Source organism: Corapipo altera, unplaced genomic scaffold (genome assembly GCF_003945725.1).
Source record: "Corapipo altera isolate COAL_440 unplaced genomic scaffold, ASM394572v1 58, whole genome shotgun sequence".
Taxonomy (NCBI): domain Eukaryota; kingdom Metazoa; phylum Chordata; class Aves; order Passeriformes; family Pipridae; genus Corapipo; species Corapipo altera.
Genome location: NW_020884898.1, coordinates 3,902,540 through 3,920,519, shown reverse-complemented (window position 1 = coordinate 3,920,519; position 17,980 = coordinate 3,902,540). Strand labels below are relative to the sequence as shown.

Below are 17,980 nucleotides of genomic sequence, written 5' to 3'. Positions count from 1 at the left end.
TGCTCCAGACTTGTAATTTCTGCATCCTTTCTGTTTAGAAACCAAACTAAAGGGGCATTTATGTGGCTTGGAGTTTAGCACATGTTGATACCAGGAATTTAATCACATTTAGAGATGTTCTTTCTTTTTTTTTTTTTTTTTTTTAAACAGAGTGTAACTCACACATCTTCCCACTCAAATGATTTCAGTTTCAGTGCAAAATCCATTTTTGGCTGCCACATGTTTCCCTGGCTAAATATTGACCCCATTCTGACCTCTTCGTAATAAATCAAAAATCCACTTTTAATACCTCAAACTTCCCTGTAGCCTGAGCTATTGTGACACAAAAATTGATCTCACCTGACTTGAACTGAAACTAGGCATCCAGTTGACTCATCTCAATAACCCAGAGGCCAAGAGAAAGACTTGCAAACAGCATTTCATCTCCCTTGATTTGCACACCTGTCTTGAGATGGAATAGATGGACTGCTGTTTGGATGTGCTTAGTTCTTCAAAGATATCATGAAGGGAACACAGACACCTTATACTGGGCATCCCTTTGGAGCTTGACATGACTCTTACTACACCTGGAAGTCAACATGGGAGAGTTACCTTGCTGCAAGTTCACATTTTCATTGCAGCTGACTTCCCTGCATGGACGGATCTTAACATTTAACTCTGAAATCCTGCTTGGACAGACTTATGCCCGAGATTAGATTTGTATCTCTAGTCATGCATCCAGCAGCTCTCATTTCGGATAACAGCAGTGTTTTGTATTTATTGTATGTATTTTTCTTTCAGACTGTTTGTCTTACACAGCGCTGGAGGTTTTATCAAAGAGGTGTTCTGGGAAGCAGAGATGCAAAATCATTGTCAGTAGCCAGGATTTTGGAAGCCCGTGCCTTCCTGGAGTGACAAAATCCCTCACTGTCAGCTATGCATGTGGTAAGAGCAAAGGCACCATCATTTTTAAAGCCTCATTCTGCTTGCAAAGCAAAACTATGACAAACACACATCTGGACACTGAGCCTTCCTACATCTCCCCTTCCCTTTCATATAGGAAGTTTGTGACACAGCCATACAAGAACAACCAAAATATGTGAACGACCCTATAGGAAGAGCTGTATCTAATGAAAACTCAGGCATTAAGGGTTTTTTCCCTACATAAAATGCAGTTGACAATAAAATATAAAGTAGATATTTAGGTTTTTTTGAGAAATACTATCAAAATTACAATTCAGTAGAATTCAATAGAACTCAACTGCAACAGAGCTGGGAAAAATAACCTGGCATTGTCTGGCATTTGTGCAGGTAAAGCAGTTCAGCATAATTGAAGGACTGTGCACAAGCCCAGTCCTGAAACCTGGTTCACGTGAGCACACCTACAGTTTCTCCCTTGCACAGGGAACTAAAGGTTCATGAAGAGGAAGGGCTTGAGGTTATACATCTGTTGCAGGACAGGAGCTCTTTGGACAAGAGGGAACAGTTTTCCATATTGTTGCTATAGACTAATATATTTTCATAAGGGAAGAGCAGAATTCCTTACAATTCTTCAATAGGAGCAGCTCCACAGGGACATACCAGAGTCCTTTAGCTGCATGTCTGGTGAGTAGTAGTCAAAGGGCATGGGTTTTTAGGAACAGCAGTGTAGGACTGATGGCCAGATCACCATGGACCTGAAGATCAGAGGAAAATGAGCCTTAGCTGCTTTCTTGCTGGCATGGGAGATTTTCAGTCTGCCTGTGAGTTGGTTGTGAGAGGCAGTGCAGTAATTCAGCTTTCTGTTGTTGGAGAGGGCACTAATACGTTATATTATTGTGCAGTTCCCTTTATGAATGGGTTAGCAGAATTCTCTTTAATTAGCGTGAGGATAATTACAACAAGTTGTTCCTTCTTGCATGTCTGTGCACCAGAAAAGCAGAGAGAGTTTGTTTGCACTGGAGTTATGCATTCTTTTTATTTAGGGAAGTGGTTTTGCAAAACACATGCGTAATAAATAGTGTTCTTGTGTGTTGCTGGCACATTTGGGAGTTTTTCTTCTGCCAAATCCTACTGAGCTGTGCAATCTGAAGCACTAGCCAATGATCTGCAGATCTGATTATTTCACAGATCATCTAATGAACATGGGAAGAGTTTGGGCATATTCCAGAATGACATCTTAAATTCCTTCTCCTCACTAGAAGATCCCTGCTAACTTGATGCTTCCCAAGATAATGCCAATAGGCCTCCCCCTGAAGTGACAAGAGCACAGCAGAGCAGACCACAGGCTGTGCCACACTCGAAAGTGTTTCCATCATGGTCAGGAACATGAAAAAAAATCGTGACTCCCCACCACAGTGGTCAGGAGCTGTTTAGGCCTGGTGTGTCTGGCTGCAGTTTTATTTTCACAGTTAATTCCTGACAGCAAAAGCATCACAGGAGCTGGGTGGTGCTGGTTTCTCGCAGCCTCAGTGTCCCCTGATGACCTGCTGAGCAGCATCTCCTGTCTGCCCGAGGTGGCATTCCTGGCTCTTGCTGAGACGGCTTCAGGATCATGGAATGCTCTCTCAGGGCTCCTGATGCCCCGCAGTGCATCCACGCTCCCTGGATGCCAGAGTCTGTCTGTGGGCTGCCTTTGGTGACTGACTCCCACTCTACTTGACAAAGTACTGCTGTTGTAGTACTGATGTGATTATCCTAATTAAAATTCCAGTTCTGGTACCAGCTACTCCATTCAGCAACCTGGTGCAGCCTATCCGAGTTAGAAGTCCTCATAATGAAAAGGAGCAACGCAAGCAGCTAGGAGCTTTTTTTGTTCATGCTGGTTTGAATTAAACATTTCCCTACAACAAATGTTTGAACAGCACAGGGGGTAAGGAGCAAGCAAAGCCCTGGGAAGTTCCCCCTGGGATGGGAGCAGGAGAAACATCAGCACAGGTAAAGGAGTCCCAGGCCATGTGATGGGAGCTTCGGGTCCCGCATCGGCCCTGGAATGGTGCATCCTCCCAGGAGGTTGTTCCCAACACAGGGACTTACTTGTTCAGAACATCCAGAGTGCAGGCTGAAAACAATCCATCCTGCTCCCTGTCTGCCCCACACACCAAGGAAAGTGTTCTGCTGCTGGAAAACAGCAAAGAATTATGATGAGGGACGAGCAAAAATAGAAATGAGCTCATTCTCCCCTATCTCTGTTGGCCTTCCACTGCAAACAGGAGCTAAGAGTCCCAAAAATATTCCTTCATGAGGAAAGGAAGCAGCTCTGACTTTGAGCCCATACAGAAAGAAAAGTTCTGCTTGGAAAAAAAATCCTATTCTTAGTTGTTTTCCAAATGAAAACTATGATAAGTTGCAAACTTCAGTCTCCTCTGTGCCATTTAACTCTCTCAACACTATTTATTGGCAAATGTTTCTAGTGGGATAGAGGTGAGGTTCATACTTGAAATTTCTTCCTTTTTTCTCCCCCTTCACATCAGTCTGAAAATCAATCAATCAATCTTCACACAGTACAGGAACAGGTGCCAAGATCTGCGTGTCTGAAGGGCCCGTTCCCCCATCACAGAATAAATGAACCCTTGATGTCTGCACAGTGCACCCGCTTTTAGCTCTTTTAATTACTTTAAGAAGACTGCAAACACTTATCAAGGGAATAAATTAATGAAGTGAGAAGGATGCAGCCCACTCCCACCTAGCTCATCTATTCCCATCCTCCCCACCTTCCATCCCAGAGGCTGTGCAGAGGACATCATGCAAGACTTAAACATTTATGTCAGAATGACAGTGAATTATCCTCATCCAAACCCAGTATCTAGATGCAACTTAGCATCTGACTGTAGCGCGCTTTATCCTGAATTTATAGGCCAATTTTGTCTCCTATCCAGGGTTGGCACACCCCTTGAGAGTTTGAAAACAAGGGGGGTGGTGCCTGGGCTGTACACAGTAATTAACTGGGGAGAGGGTTCCTAAAACTGACAGTACACAATTTGTCTTTTGTCTTTGCAGTTCCTAAATTTATCCTCATGGCTGTCAACCCCGGCGTCCCTGATAACGAGTCTTCCATAAAACAGAACGATGGTATGTACCATCACAGACACAGGGTTTGCTGCTTCCCTTTGTCTTTGATTGAAACAGGCCATTTTCCCACTGCAGAGCTTCATCTGAGGCACGAGGTAGTGGAAACCCTGCTGAAACAGCTGCTCATTCCCTTGGAGGGCAGCGGGACAGGCTGGGAGTGGGATGCGGGCACAGCTCTGCAGCCACAGCAACGCTGTGAGAGGAGTGACCTGCCCAGCCTGCCCACAACCAGCATTTCTGGGAAGAGTAAAAGTGAGACTGAAGTTGTTTCACAGGGTGAATAATCTTTTAAGAGTTATGCCAACACCTGCTCTTCTTGAAGGCCACAGAGTTAAGGAGGTGGCTCATGTGTGTGCACTGTCCTCAGTAACGCAGCGCACAGCAGTCCTTGGGCTGGGAAGTCCACTGGAAAGCTGTGAAGCTTCAGGAACTAAAATTATTTCAGAAACCCCAATAGGAATAGGCACAAGGGGTTTCAGTTGGTAGAAATTTCTTTTAAATGAATTTGCCATTTTCTAAATGTTCAGTATTTTCAACGCTTTGTTAATTATACTTTATTTCTATATTTATTTAATTTACCAACCATTGTTTGGTTTAATATTGTGCAAGGCTCCTGCAGCATGGCCCAGGCCTGCCTGTGTTCTGGGTGGACTTGTTGGCTGAAAAGTTATTGGGTGAATAACACTTTAGTAGCTTCACTGAATTTGCTTTACCTCCTTGTGTCACAGGTGTTGACTTTGATCCAAAGGAATCAAGACTTCCAAAGAAAGATGGAATTATTCTTAGCTCTGACTACCTGGCTACATTTGCATATATCAAAGGTAGGAAAATGAGGCTGAGACTGTTTGGTGCACATTTTGGGAAAAGGGAGGATCACCTCCAAAGGTCATAACTAGTAATCCCAGTTTATGGTAATGATATTATTAGAATATAATCAATCTTGTGGATGGGAAAATTACAGCATAATTGATATTTATGGAATATTTCCCATATTGAAGGATCCAAACTCTTTTAGAGACTGCAGCCAAGATATATTTTAATGAATATTTTCAATGGGGACTGTCGGTTGTTCAGTAGTTCTAAAAACCTGGCCCTGACCTGTGAGCAGCACTGGAGACAGGCATGTTTGGGAATGTTGGGTTGTACACATACAGGGATCATCAAGGAGCAGTGATGGTAAGGCCTGTTTTGGCAGGATGCCTGGAAAAAACAAAAAGGGCGTCCAGAATTCTGGTAGCTGGTTAGGAACACCAGTGAGCTACTCATAAAGAGATGGGATTTGTTGTTATTTTGTAATGTTATTATCAGGCTGGGATTTTTGCCCAGCAAAAGAAGAGGCAGAGATGGATGGCAGTGAGTGCAGGGAGGTTTGAGTGCCTGACAGGAAAAGCTTCCCCTCAGCCCTGATTCCCCACCATTATGGCTATGGAATGCTGCAGAAATGGCAGCTGGGGTTGGTAGCCAGGCCTTGGCAGGGTTTGTAAAGTGTTTAAGCCCTGGCTTTCTGCCTGCAGATCACCTCGAAAGAGCTGCTCTCCTGTTTGTGTCCAGCATTTGTGTGGGGTTAATCCTCACACTGTGTGCCTTGGTGATATGCTGGTGGTGCCCAGGTGACATCCGGAAATTACACAGGAAGGAGGAGCAGTTGGTGCCAGAGAGTGCCAGAGTGTACGAGAACAGTGAACAGGAGGAGGAGGAGAATTCCCTTTTGGACACCCAGGATGAGATAGATGGACTTTACAGACCTTCTTACTCAGGATATAATTTGGCAGAGGCGGCGGAACTGGCAGAAAGGATTGAGCGCAGGGAGCAGATCATACAAGAAATCTGGATGAACAGTGGTGTGGATATGACACCTCCTAGAAATATGAATACATTTTATATTAATGAACAATAAATGGCTTATTTTGGATGATGCCCTAGCCCTTTTTTTTTTTTGAAAAAGAAATGTACCTTCTGTGAAGGAACATTTGTATCCATGTAATTATTTGTAAAATAAGATGAAATACATGCAATAAACAGAGAGTTTCATACCCTTGACTGTCTGTAAATACTTCTTTGAAAAACACTTTCATAGTTTTAATTCATGTTATGGATTACTTTTCACTGTAATTTGGGATCTGCCACATGCAGGTTAAGGAATATTAAAAAAGGTGGAAAAAAACATCACATGGAGAAATACTTTCTGTGTTAGATGGCACTTGTAACCAGTTAGGCTGTTGCAGCTCATAAGTTACATCAAAACTTGCTCTATTGATGAGAAATATGAGTATTATTACTGGCATGTGCAGGACAAAGCAAAACTAAACACAAGTTCCTGAAGCTTTTCTGCTGTTTCCTTAACTCAACCTTTCCCTAATAAACCCTATATCTCTGGTAACAGTGATTCTGATTACAAGGGGGTTAAGTTCTGCTTCCTGTCTTTAAAATGTCTCCAATATTTTAGCTGCAGCCCATAGGGAATTTACTGAACAAAAGGAGGAAAAATGTCACTTCCTGTTGGGAATACTTCATGGGTTCATTCTGCTTCCCTGCTCAGACACTGCGCATCTAGGTACAGCCAAGCAGTATGAAACACTTGGAAAGAAAAGAGTTGACATGACTTGTCATTTCCTACTGATACAAAGTCAAATTAAGCCTGAGAAAACTTTAAAGGAGGAAGGGGACTCGCTCAGATGACTAAGGCACAAGCCCGTGCTCAGCTGGAAAAATCTCAGCAGCAATTAGCATCCTATCAGAGGAAGGAAGAAAGGCTGAGGAGAGGACTGAGGGCTGAGGTCACTCAGAGCACTGGGAAACTGCAGGAGAGGCAGGCACAGCCCAGGATTCTGGCTGCACTCCTGCTGGGACTGCTCTCCCCTTCCCCACAGAAAGTCATTGTAGCCTGTGCTATGGCACCATATCGATGAACAGATTTTTGTCTGGAGAACCCCATGCCTTGGTCCTGAGGGTGAAGAAGGTGGGTTTGCCTTTGCCTGGCCCTGGTGTAGGACAGCTCTGGGCAGGAGCTGGCTCCTTCCTCCTGACTCATGGGGCAGGTGCCACCCATTTCCCAGTCAGACAGAAAGGGACTGATCAACAATTCCCCCTGCTGACAGATGATACTAGTCAAAAAACCCCTATCCTCTTCCTTTTACTGATCCAACTGGATTGTGGAGAGTGGGCTGGGCTCCACAACAGGAGGCACACAGTGAAAGATTCCTGCAGGTGCCTCCTTCCCAATATGGAGCATTCCACAGTCTCTGGGAATCTGTTTTGAATTTTAAAAAAAAAGTGCTTAGTAATGCATACCTGTTTAAATGGATCTTCAGACATGGTGACAAAACCTATCAGAAGTCCAGCACCAGGAGCAACTCAGTAGGGTAGGGAAAGCAGCTTTTGCTCCAGGCTGGGAGGTCAAGCTTCACTCTGGATTTGTTCCCTTGACTGAACTATTTATAATCTGAATTTGGGTTGCTATTTTATTCTTTCTGCTTAAACTTTCCAAGTCTAACTGGGGAAAGCTATCAATTAGTGGTTCACCTCATTCCCAAGTGTTCACTGTTCACAGCAGTCTGAAAGTCAGAGTGAAGACAAACATGGAAAAGCCTGAGAAACAGAAGTTATTTCAATCTTTCTGAAAAAACACCCTCTGCAAAAAAAGCATCCAGTAGAGAAACCAGAGAATTGATGAGGAATGTACTTACCTGCCCCAAGCCCTGAAAAATCCAGCAGAAGTGCCATAGCTGGAATCCATTTCCTTAGAGGTATCTTTTGGGAGGGTTCCATGGGGCAGCAGCAGCAGCACTACGGGGAGGGCACTCAGGGCTGGATGGAGTTACAGCAGTAAAATCCCTGCAACTTCCCAGAAGAGCAGCCTAAGGAGAAAATACTGCAGAGGAGAGCTGGTGGCTTTATGGACTATTTGGTTCGTGCCACACATGTGGCTGTGGGAATAACATGCCTTTGGAAATGACATGAAATGACATCAATACCTAAACTTGCTAAACTTCGAACAGCCATGCAATGTTGGCATGGCTGTTGGAACTCCCCACTCCTGCCTTGAAAATACCCTGAGTTTGTCACCAGGAATCCCTGGGTGAGGTTGCAGGAAGCGGTAAATAAATCCTTCTGAATCCTGGGTGAAAGCAGAGCCTGGGACAACCTGGGAAAGCAAAACTGAAAAGGAGAAAAGGAGGGAAACTAGGTCTGGAAACCGCTTCCATTCATTAGGATGGTCATATGGCCACAGAACAAACATTTTAGCAACATTCCACTCTGCATGTCCTTTGACAAAGAATGGGTTTTCCCTCTGGAAGGGCACAGCTGCTCTCAAACTTCCAGAAATAAACAGTTTAAAAGAAAATATGCAAACTCTGTATGGTGTTTCTGTCTCATCATCTCAAAATCCCTGGATAGTTAAAATACCTATAGGCCTTCCCAGGTTCCTGTAGTCTTTAATCTTTTTGCAGTGAGTTCATTCAATTTCAGCCATAATAAATGAATCCAGCAGATCCACAAATACTGTGGTAAAAACTCGGATCTTACAGAAAGTTTTCTGAGCTAAAGAAGAAAACAGCACCCATTACAGCACAGAACATCAGTCAAAGGCATGCAGAATAAAATGAATTTTCCTATGTCTGCTTTGCCCTCACTTTTAGAAAGGAGATGAAAATATTGTAAGCTCCATAATCAAAGGTCCTGTTCAAACATCCCCCCTCTCAGAATCCTCTGTCCAATGGTAATTTTAAAGTCTCTTTTTCCCTGACAGAGTAACTCTCAACAAGTCTTGGACAGATAACCAGACTTCTTGACTCCTTCCATTATTTCACTCTGCCTCCTCTGCTATGAAATATTTTCCTGGTATCAAGGACAATAAATTCAATGGCCAAAAGCCAGCAATGACATCACTTATTTAAAGGGCTGGGAGCCCCCAGAACAAACTCCTCAAACAATGCTAATCAAAGATGAAAGCTCTGCTGGTGAGAGGGATTCAATTGGATATTTTCAAGCATTCACTGTAACTGATTCAAAACACCTGGGAAGCTCCCTGCCGAGGCCACAAAGCTCAAGGCAGTTATGAACAAGTAACTTAAAAAAGATACTTTCAAATGAGGAGGAGCAGACAAAGAAGTAATCCTGCTAAGGAATTGTTCTGGGGTGCAGAAATTCCAATAAACAAGCACCACTGGCTAAGGTCATGTTGCAAGCCCCAGCCCTGGTGCACATCTCCACCTTGGGGAGCATATGGACAGTCCATCTTTTGGGAATCTCCCTCCCAGGTTGGCAGGACAAAACCCACATGTCCTCAGCCAGCTCCTTATAGAGAGATGAGATTTTAGGGAGGGGAATTGTTGTCACAAGCAGAGTTGTAACTCCCTTTAACTCCCCCCCCGTACACGAAAAGTGCCAGGCTGCCTCACAACCTGCTTTAAAAGCTCATAAACAGCATTACATTTTTTTCTGGCTGCCAAAAGGATGTAAATATTTTAGGAAGTTGCTGGGAAAGAGAAAAACAAATGTGTAACAACCCTAAGTCATTAATCTACAAAGTCATTTGGGTTATTTATTGAAGCACTTCCATATAGTTGCCCAAACAAAAGAATTACTCAAGGCAGAACCTGTTTTGAACAGACAGCATTCATACAAATCCCCATGGAACCACTATGGAGAGCACAACAGGGAGAGGGGAGAGGGTTTGAATCTGTAGAAATCTCCTTAAAAGCCACAGCAACACTTCCAGCAATGTGGGCAGGACTGACCAAGAGCTGGACCAGGTGACCAACAACCTTTATAACAAACTGTGATTTTCTGGTGATTTCACTGAGTGTTCCCCATCCCAGTTATGGATCACAAACATCCACCAAACCACTGGGGGGTTACAATGCCAATGACATTAAGAATTAAGTATTTCCAGATTTTCTTCACCCTTTGATGAGGACAAAGGAGCACAATAGGGAAAAAAGCTTTCAGCTATGGGAATGGTTAAAAATCCCCAGAGCTGTACAGGGCAAGTTTTCCAACTTTGAAAAATCCCACATGCAGATTTTTTATTTTTTTTTTATAACACCATGTTACTGGAAAGTTGAGGTTCAACAAAAACTACCAGACACCAAACTTTCATAAGAGTAACAAAAAAAATAAAATCAATGATTGAAGTAAAACCACCATTAACAGTTCACTGAATGGCATTAATTATCTTTTCTGCATCCAATCTTCCAGCTGTGAGTTCAGCCAACACTTGAGAGTTTTAACTTGATCTGTGTCTCTGACCACAGTAATACAGAAAATGATTATTTTTTACTTCTATCTTAGAGATCATGTCCTATTAAACATGGTTTTATTTATCCAATCTACTTGCAAATGACGCTTGTTTTTGCATATAGATTTCTGTCAATCTTTACATACCAGCAATGAAAACTAAACCAAATGAATGAAAATTATGCATTCCACAAGGATTTTTGTATTATTTGTCTTTATACAAAAATACTTCCTTTAAAAAATTGTTAAGATGTTAACTCAATTAAAAAAATGATAGTTTGGAATTAGCTATGTTGAAATTTGAATGAGCACATAAAAATCATTAACTCTCACTGCATTAGCCTGGGAAAACTGATTTCTCTTAAAATAAATTACCTGTTACAGGGCATACCACCTAATAGTAATGCAAGAATAACAAGAAACTATAAAGACCACTCCAAACAACACTCCAACTCCAGTGCGTATTTACTAGATCTATTATCTAGGAAATGGATTAACATTTCAATATTCAAATTACAAGTTTCTAATAAAATAAGAAACTTCAAGAGAATTGGTTCGATTCTTTGCAGAGACAAATGCTGCTGGAGTTACAGAGAAATGTCAACTTTTATTGAACACCCAAGGCTACAGAAGTGACAATTTCAGCTTCTGACAGAAGAACCTACTGCACACAATCCTCTCTGCAAACAAGAGTATGGATCAAACAGCTTAAGAAGGGGTTTGCAGAGCTTTATCTTGGACCCCATTTGATGTCTTTTACACCATGAAATTGCCTTTTCAAAGCATGGTTGTCTGCCCACTCAGCATTTAGAAATGAGTCGTTGTCGTCCTCCTCCAGTTTCTGTAAACAGAGAGGAGAGGAAGGCAGTGAGGGACACAGCCCAGGCTCCAACAGCTCTGAAGCACCAAAGAGACACTCACCTTCAGCTCTTCCTGCTTTCTGTAGTAATACAGCATCATCTCTTTTTGCTCTTCATGACTAATCACAGGCTCACGCCCTGGAGCTCCTTGTCCTTTCTGGAAGGGAAATGGTAGATGTTACTGTTGGTGGCATTTGTGATACAAAGTAGAAGCTGCAAAGACAGCAAAACCTTCAAAAGATAGCAAAAAGCTATACAAAGATAGCAAAAACCTTCCTTCAGACAACAGGATTTCTCAAATTTAATAAGGTCCCTCAGGACAGAAGAACAAATGCCGCTGCATTCATAGAATCACAGAATGGTCTGGGTTGGAAGGGACCTTGAAGATGATTTAATTCCAACCCCCTGCCATAGGCAGGGACACCTTTCACTAGATCAGGTTGCTCCAAGCCCTGTCCAACATGGCCTTGGACACTTCCAGGGATGGGACAGCCACGGCTTCTCTGGACAACCTGTGCCAGGGCCTCACCACCCTCACAGGGAAGTGAGGGTTGTTTTTTCAAGTAAGGGTTATTTTTTCATCTCAGCATCTGAATCATGCTGTCAATTCTGTGGGCATCAGTGGAAGATGCAAACAGGATTGAGTCTAGTTTACTTAAACTTCCACTTTAAAAGACACAATAAATCTGTTTTAAGGTCATTCTACATATCTCAGGATAGGCCCATCTATCCTTAGCTCCCCTACTACTACAGACTCAGGATGGCATAATACTTAGTAAAGCAGAGAAGGAAGGGAGTTACAAAATACTACAAATAAAAGAAAATTTATTTTCCAGGTAATTGTCCTCTTGGAAGAAATGATGCACAGAGAAGAAAACAGCTGGTAACAGCTACTGTCAGCAACAGCAAGCAGAGCAGCTTCCATGGAGAAGGCTAATGATCTCTAGAACAAAAAGTGTCTGAGACAGTTTATGCAGAGAGAAACCCTTGCACTACTCCACATCCTCTGAAGAGGTTCATCAACTAATTAAACAGACAACTTCCCTGGGAGCCTACACCTCAGTGGCTGTTAAACTGCCACACTGTTTTTCAGTCACCCTGAGAGGAAAGAGAAAGAAATTCTGGTCTTCTAAATGACAGAGACATAAATCACCTGACTTATCTCCAAGGGATGCACTGCAGACACCTGTAGGTGACAAGATTTGCTATAAAACTTTTCAATTTGTATTTCATCTATTTTTAAATACCTCTTCATTGTACTTCACAAAAGTGCTATGGAGCAAGTAATAATAGCAGTTACAGGACGTAACTGACAGGCAAAGGATTTACTAAAGAAAAATCTGGAATCTAATAAATTCAAACCTTAAAATAGATGTGCCATTTTAAGAGACTCAAGCCAGGACTAATATAATCCATTTTAGACACCTATGGACAATTCTCTTCCACAGAGTACAGACAGTCAAAGGTGACGAACTTATACTGACATCTCCTATTCATCCAGTACTCACTTTTTGGATCTTGACAATGATGGTTGTTTTCTCATTTTTTCCTACATAGTCAGACAGCAACTTTGTTTCTTGCAACTCCTTTCCTGCCCACCATAACTGTGCTTCTGATTCTTTTATAACTTCAAGTCCAGCCTGTGACATACAAACAAGGTGAAGTGTTAGGGGTGTTGTTTCTTGCTCTATTTGTTTCTTGCTTTTTTTCAAAATCTACTTCTGCTACATCTTTCTCCTCATGCTCATCTATGGCATTCATCCATATTCCATTCAATCTTGATCTCATGTGAATACTTTGGGCAATCAGCTCTCCATGGAGGTGACAAGCTATTTAAAATGAGATCCAGACTTACCTGAGTGCTGAGTATGCAACATTTGAAATAAACTCCGATAATTTTATTTCTAGTTAAGCTATTGGTGTGTTTTTACATAAACTGTGAGACTAAAATATTAAACAAAATTTGTCATGCAAGTGAAAACAACCTTCATTGATAAGATGGAGAAGAGCATAGCACAAGTTTAACCCAGGGACTACACAGAATGGGAATACATTACTGCATACGTGAGTTCCTGACAAGTCTTCTTTATCTTCCAACTCCATCCTAATTGGATCGTGTGGAGGCAATCCCATTGGATACACAATCATCACAGCCCCTCGGAGCTGCTCCAACGCATCTTTCACCATCTCCATATTAATACACACGTTGGCCTGAACTTGTTTCTGAAATACAGACAGGGATCATTGGTAATTTAAGCAAACCTGCAGAAGACTTTGCTTTGTAGCCAGTTCAAAGTTTCAGAGGTGGGATATCTGAGCAGAGCTAATGGAATGTATAAAGATACCAGAAATGCAAATTTCCTTGTTGGAATACGGATTTTGGAGAATATCACTCCCCTTCGGCCCCTCTGTTTAGCCTGCTTCATGGGGTGGGGGAGGAAACAAAAATAGGAGATCTCCACTAAATTGTGCAGGAGGCATTTAGCACCAACTGCCTGTGTGACCACAGAAATCAGACAGAGAGGCTTCAGTTCCAAGCACTTGTGATTCATGAATGTGATTCAAACCAGCAGAATTCAAGTGAGAGATTGAGAAGGGGCCCAAAACTTGAAAGAAAAAATAGAGCACATGTGAGCAGAAGCATAAAGCTTGGCATATTCATAGAATCAATCATAGAATCAACCAGGTTGGAAAAGACCTCCGAGATCATCAAGTTCAACCCTTGATCCAACACCGCCGTGGTTACTAGACCATGGCACCAAGTGCCACATCCAGTCTCATCTTTAAAACCTCCAGGGAGAGTGATTCCACCACCTCCCTGGGCAGCCCATTCCAATGTCTGATTACTCTGTAAGAAATTTCTTCCTAATATCCAACCTAAATCTCCCCGGCACAGTTTAAGACCGTGCCCTCTTGTCCTACTGCACAGCTACTGAAGAGACTTGTATGATCAAACACTTGAGGTCATTCCAAACCCTACCACAAGGCATAAAGGAGAAACATAAGACATCTGGAAGAGAAGAAATAAAGCTTTTCTCTATGAATTCAACAGTTTCAGTATTTTAAATAATAAGGTACGAGAATGTTGCCTCCTTGTGGACACTCTTGATCTGGTTAACTAGCCTGTAAAACTTAAAATGCACATCTCTTCATTTTCATCATTATAAAGTGATGTACATAACAAACCACTTCTAGAACTATCTTTAATTTCATTCAACAAGAAAATTTTATAATAAACATTACTTAATTTGTGTTTCAAAGTCATACAAGTGCTGACACACAACATGGAACATCTACAGATTTGGCAAAGTGAAGCTGAATACCCGAAAGCACCATCCCACAAGGGCCTCACACCTGTCTTTGAACACACTCACTGGGACTGAGCATGAGTCCAAGTGCTTGTCAAACCAAGGCCTAATCCCTGCCCCATCCCTGGGCCAGGCTGGATGGGGCTTGGAGCAACCAGGTCTAGTGAAAGTGTCCCTGCCTGTGGCAGAAGGGTTGGAACTGCATGAGCTTTAAGGTCCCTTCAAACCCAAACCATTCCGTCATAATCTAAGAGATTAGAACACCTTTTTCAATTAAGTATATATATAACACAAAAGGCTGTGTTGACTCCAGGAAGAGCACAGAACCCAGTTAATTTTTCACCAGAAAGCATGACAAGTATTCACTCAAAGAACACATCAATAGCAAATTGTTGGGAAACCCTGAGTGCGATTTAAGCATTCCACGTGGGCTCGGCTGCCAGCATTCACTTGGAGTTTAGGATCTGATTCCTTAACCTGTTGAACCAGCTTGCCAAAAGCCACGAAGGAAATAATTAACAGAGATGTCAGTTTTTATTAGACTATTCACATCACTACATGGTATTTCTCAAGAGCTGGCAGCCCTTGCACTGAAAGAAATCTGGTTTTATTTAAGCTGCCCAACCCCACAACACTTCTTAAGAAAGCCCCACATACCACTTGAGGAAATTTACCTTAGAGATTAATGCCTTGGCTTCCTCTATTGTCTTCTTTATAACCTGCTGCATTTTTTCATTTGGAGCTGAAAATAAGAGACACATATTTCATGGTCCACACTTACTGTAAAGAAACTAAGCACATAACCTGTCCAGAATCCACTGTGAGCAAATGAAACAGTGTTGAATCACAAAACAGGAGAGACACTCCTAAGCTGCAGCCTATTTATGAGTTGGATTGTCCATTCCCGTATTTCTCACTAATTTACAAGACAAAACAGTATTTCTCATGGGACAGCCAAACTTACATTTCCCCAAAGACATGTGACTGGTATTTGCCCCATCCCCAAGTGTTCCAGGCCAGGCTGGATAGGGCTTGGAGCAATCCGTTCTAGCGGAAGGTGTCCCTGCCCATGGCAGAGGATGAAACTGGATGAGCTTTAAGGTCCCTTCCAACCCAAACCATTCTGTGATTTCACAATTCTGTGACTGGGAACTTCATTTGGGACAAAGGTACTGAGTAGAAAGCAACAACCATAATCCCATACCCTCCACAACATAAAACAAAGCCCTTTCCCTGCTGGACTACTGGGAACCACACTGGCAGATGTGCTTTTACTGCACACAACAGCTCACAGTGTTCTGAGTTTTTTTCTAATTAAAAATCTCAATCTAACAGCAAAGGCAGTTTTGCAAATACTCTGTTCATTTCACATCACATCACACTTACCTGTTTTAAATGCTATAAAAAGCCTGTCCTCAAATACAAAAATCCAATTAAAGCATACTCATTCCCAGCTTATTTCCCACTTAGGTCCTTGGTGGCATTTGGTTTGGCCCCGTTCAATATTCTGAATTTGTCAACATTATAAAGCTGTCCTCTGACTAACAAACACATGTTCAGTGAGTCTGAGTCCCAGTCAATGAGAAAAAAGGAGAAATATTAGAAAAACAACCTGTTGATATATCCTGGAGTCTCTGGAGAAAACCAGTTCTCAAGTTTACATTTTCAAATGGGGAAAGTAAATTACAATGGACACTCCAACTTGTTACTGGTGATTGTTTGTGTGCTGAAGAGATATGCTGCTCTGTAGGCTTTTAAATCAGTATTACCTCAGGCCCTAACCCAAGATAGAACTCCTGGGTATGTAACTGATACTTTGGCTACTCAGGTCCAGAATTAGGAGTCTGTTATAGATGGTCTGTGTCTGCAGGGAAAGAAACAAATCTTTACACTTGACTTACCATGCCCATTTCTCCGTCCCATTTCATCCTTCCTGAAGATGCTCCCACCGCTTGGGACACACTTCTCTGCCCACTCATCCTTTAACTTCAGCTCTACAATTTGCTCATCTGTCAGTCCTTGCATATTGTAAGGCAAGGAAATACCATGGTCTGCCAGCTCCTCCATCTCTTTTGAGTGTTTAGAGAACAAGATTAAAAGTCTTTGTTATTACAGACCATTTGCAAAAGCCTTTCACATGATGTGCATGCAGGCAAACCTTAACCCCAGCCTTCAGTTTAAACAGCTGAGTACAGGGAATAAATATTAAGGGATATAAAGACACATAGATAAATACAGATGCTGTAGGTATGTCAAAATTCATACATTTCCCATACATATTCAAAAATATAACAAATACACGTGCAGGGATTCAAGCCTCGATGGTACCTGCTGGCCACAACACTTTTCTTTTTGGCATTTCCCTAATCAGCTTTAGCTGATTTTTTTCTTTTAAATTTCAGAGCAGGCTCAGTAAGGCCTCAGATGCCACAAACCCAGTGGCTGGAGCACAGGAGGTGAGGGTGGGCTGCACCCCCCAGGTCAGGCTCACCTGAGGGGAATCTCAGCTCTGGCAGCCCCGCAGGGGGCAGGAAATATTTTTTAAAACTGCCTCAGAACTAAACTCAGCACCAATTCAGACACATCAGCCACTCCATCACATGACAGGGGATGCTTTGCACCAAGCACGTGGTAGGGAACAGTGTCATTCACGTGTAAAGGGACGCTGCTGGTCACAAAGGAGTCCTTTCCACTGCCAAAATGGGAACTTTGGACATGGAGTGACAAGGAGGAATAGCTTTAAGCTGAAGGGGAGTAGATTTAGATGAGATATGAGGAAGAAATTCTTCCCTGTGAGGGTGGGGAGGCCCTGGCACAGGCTGCCCAGAGAAGCTATAGCTGCCCTATCCCAGGAAATGTTCAAGGCCAGGCTGGACCGGGCTTGGAGCAACGTGGTCTAGTGGGAGGTGTCCCTGCCCGTGGCGGAGGGTGGAACTGGACGTTTAAGTCCCTTCCAGCCCCTGATTTAAGCAGCCACTACAGGCTCACGTAGCGGGTCCGTTTCCAGCCCTATGCACTGCCCGCACTAAAATCCCAAGGCCGGGAATTCCCATGCGGTCTCGGTGGGCGGTCACCGCCCTGCTGAGGGAGGAGGAGGAGGAGGAGGCGCGTTCCCGCTGCCCAGCCGGTGCCCGGGCGCCGTTCCCGGGCGGTACCTGAGCACAGGCGCTGCACCTTCAGCCGCCCGTTGTGGATGCGGGCGGCAAGCGGCGCCAGCTCGGCCAGGCGGGCGCTGCCCGGCGCCTCCAGCAGGAACTGGCTCTCGCCGCCGCGCTTCACGTGCAGCCGCACCATGGCCGGGCCCGGCGGAGCCCCTCAGCAACGGGGCCGCGTCCCTGGATACCGGCGAAGAGGAGCCAACGCGGGGTGACGGCCGCGCCCAGCGCCCCGGGACGCGCTGAGGGCACGGCGGGGCCGCTCCCGGGGCCGCCCCCGCTGTCACCGGGACCCCCGGGATCCACCGGGACCCTCCGGATCCGCCGGGACCCTCCGGAGCTGCCTCAACGGCGGCGCTTCCGCTTCCGGCCCTCCCGGGAAGCCACC

The 17,980-nt window shown here is 43.6% G+C and overlaps 2 protein-coding genes across 4 annotated transcripts in view; one reads left to right on the top strand and one right to left on the bottom strand.

The window, feature by feature from the left end:
• EVA1C (eva-1 homolog C) overlaps positions 1-6,067 on the top strand; it is a 32,153-nt gene extending 26,086 nt beyond the window's left edge. For 2 of the 3 annotated variants that reach the window (XM_027648784.1, XM_027648782.1), the window contains exons 5-8: positions 781-924; positions 3,958-4,029; positions 4,758-4,850; positions 5,544-6,067. In XM_027648784.1, coding sequence (XP_027504585.1) covers positions 781-924; positions 3,958-4,029; positions 4,758-4,850; positions 5,544-5,926 — 692 coding nt within the window. In that variant the 3' untranslated portion in view covers positions 5,927-6,067. The remainder of the gene's footprint in view (positions 1-780; positions 925-3,957; positions 4,030-4,757; positions 4,851-5,543) is intronic. The other variant, XM_027648783.1, reaches the window with a different exon arrangement.
• A 3,485-nt stretch (positions 6,068-9,552) lies between these two features.
• LOC113949774 (cilia- and flagella-associated protein 298-like) lies at positions 9,553-17,951 on the bottom strand. The gene is made up of 7 exons (XM_027648785.1): positions 17,593-17,951; positions 16,339-16,506; positions 15,112-15,179; positions 13,194-13,352; positions 12,638-12,769; positions 11,191-11,286; positions 9,553-11,110 (listed from the first exon to the last, which is right to left on the bottom strand). The coding sequence occupies exons 1-7, from the start codon at positions 17,729-17,731 to the stop codon at positions 11,000-11,002; spliced, it is 873 nt and encodes a 290-aa protein (XP_027504586.1). The 5' UTR covers positions 17,732-17,951; the 3' UTR covers positions 9,553-10,999.
• Positions 17,952-17,980: the final 29 nt, after the last annotated feature.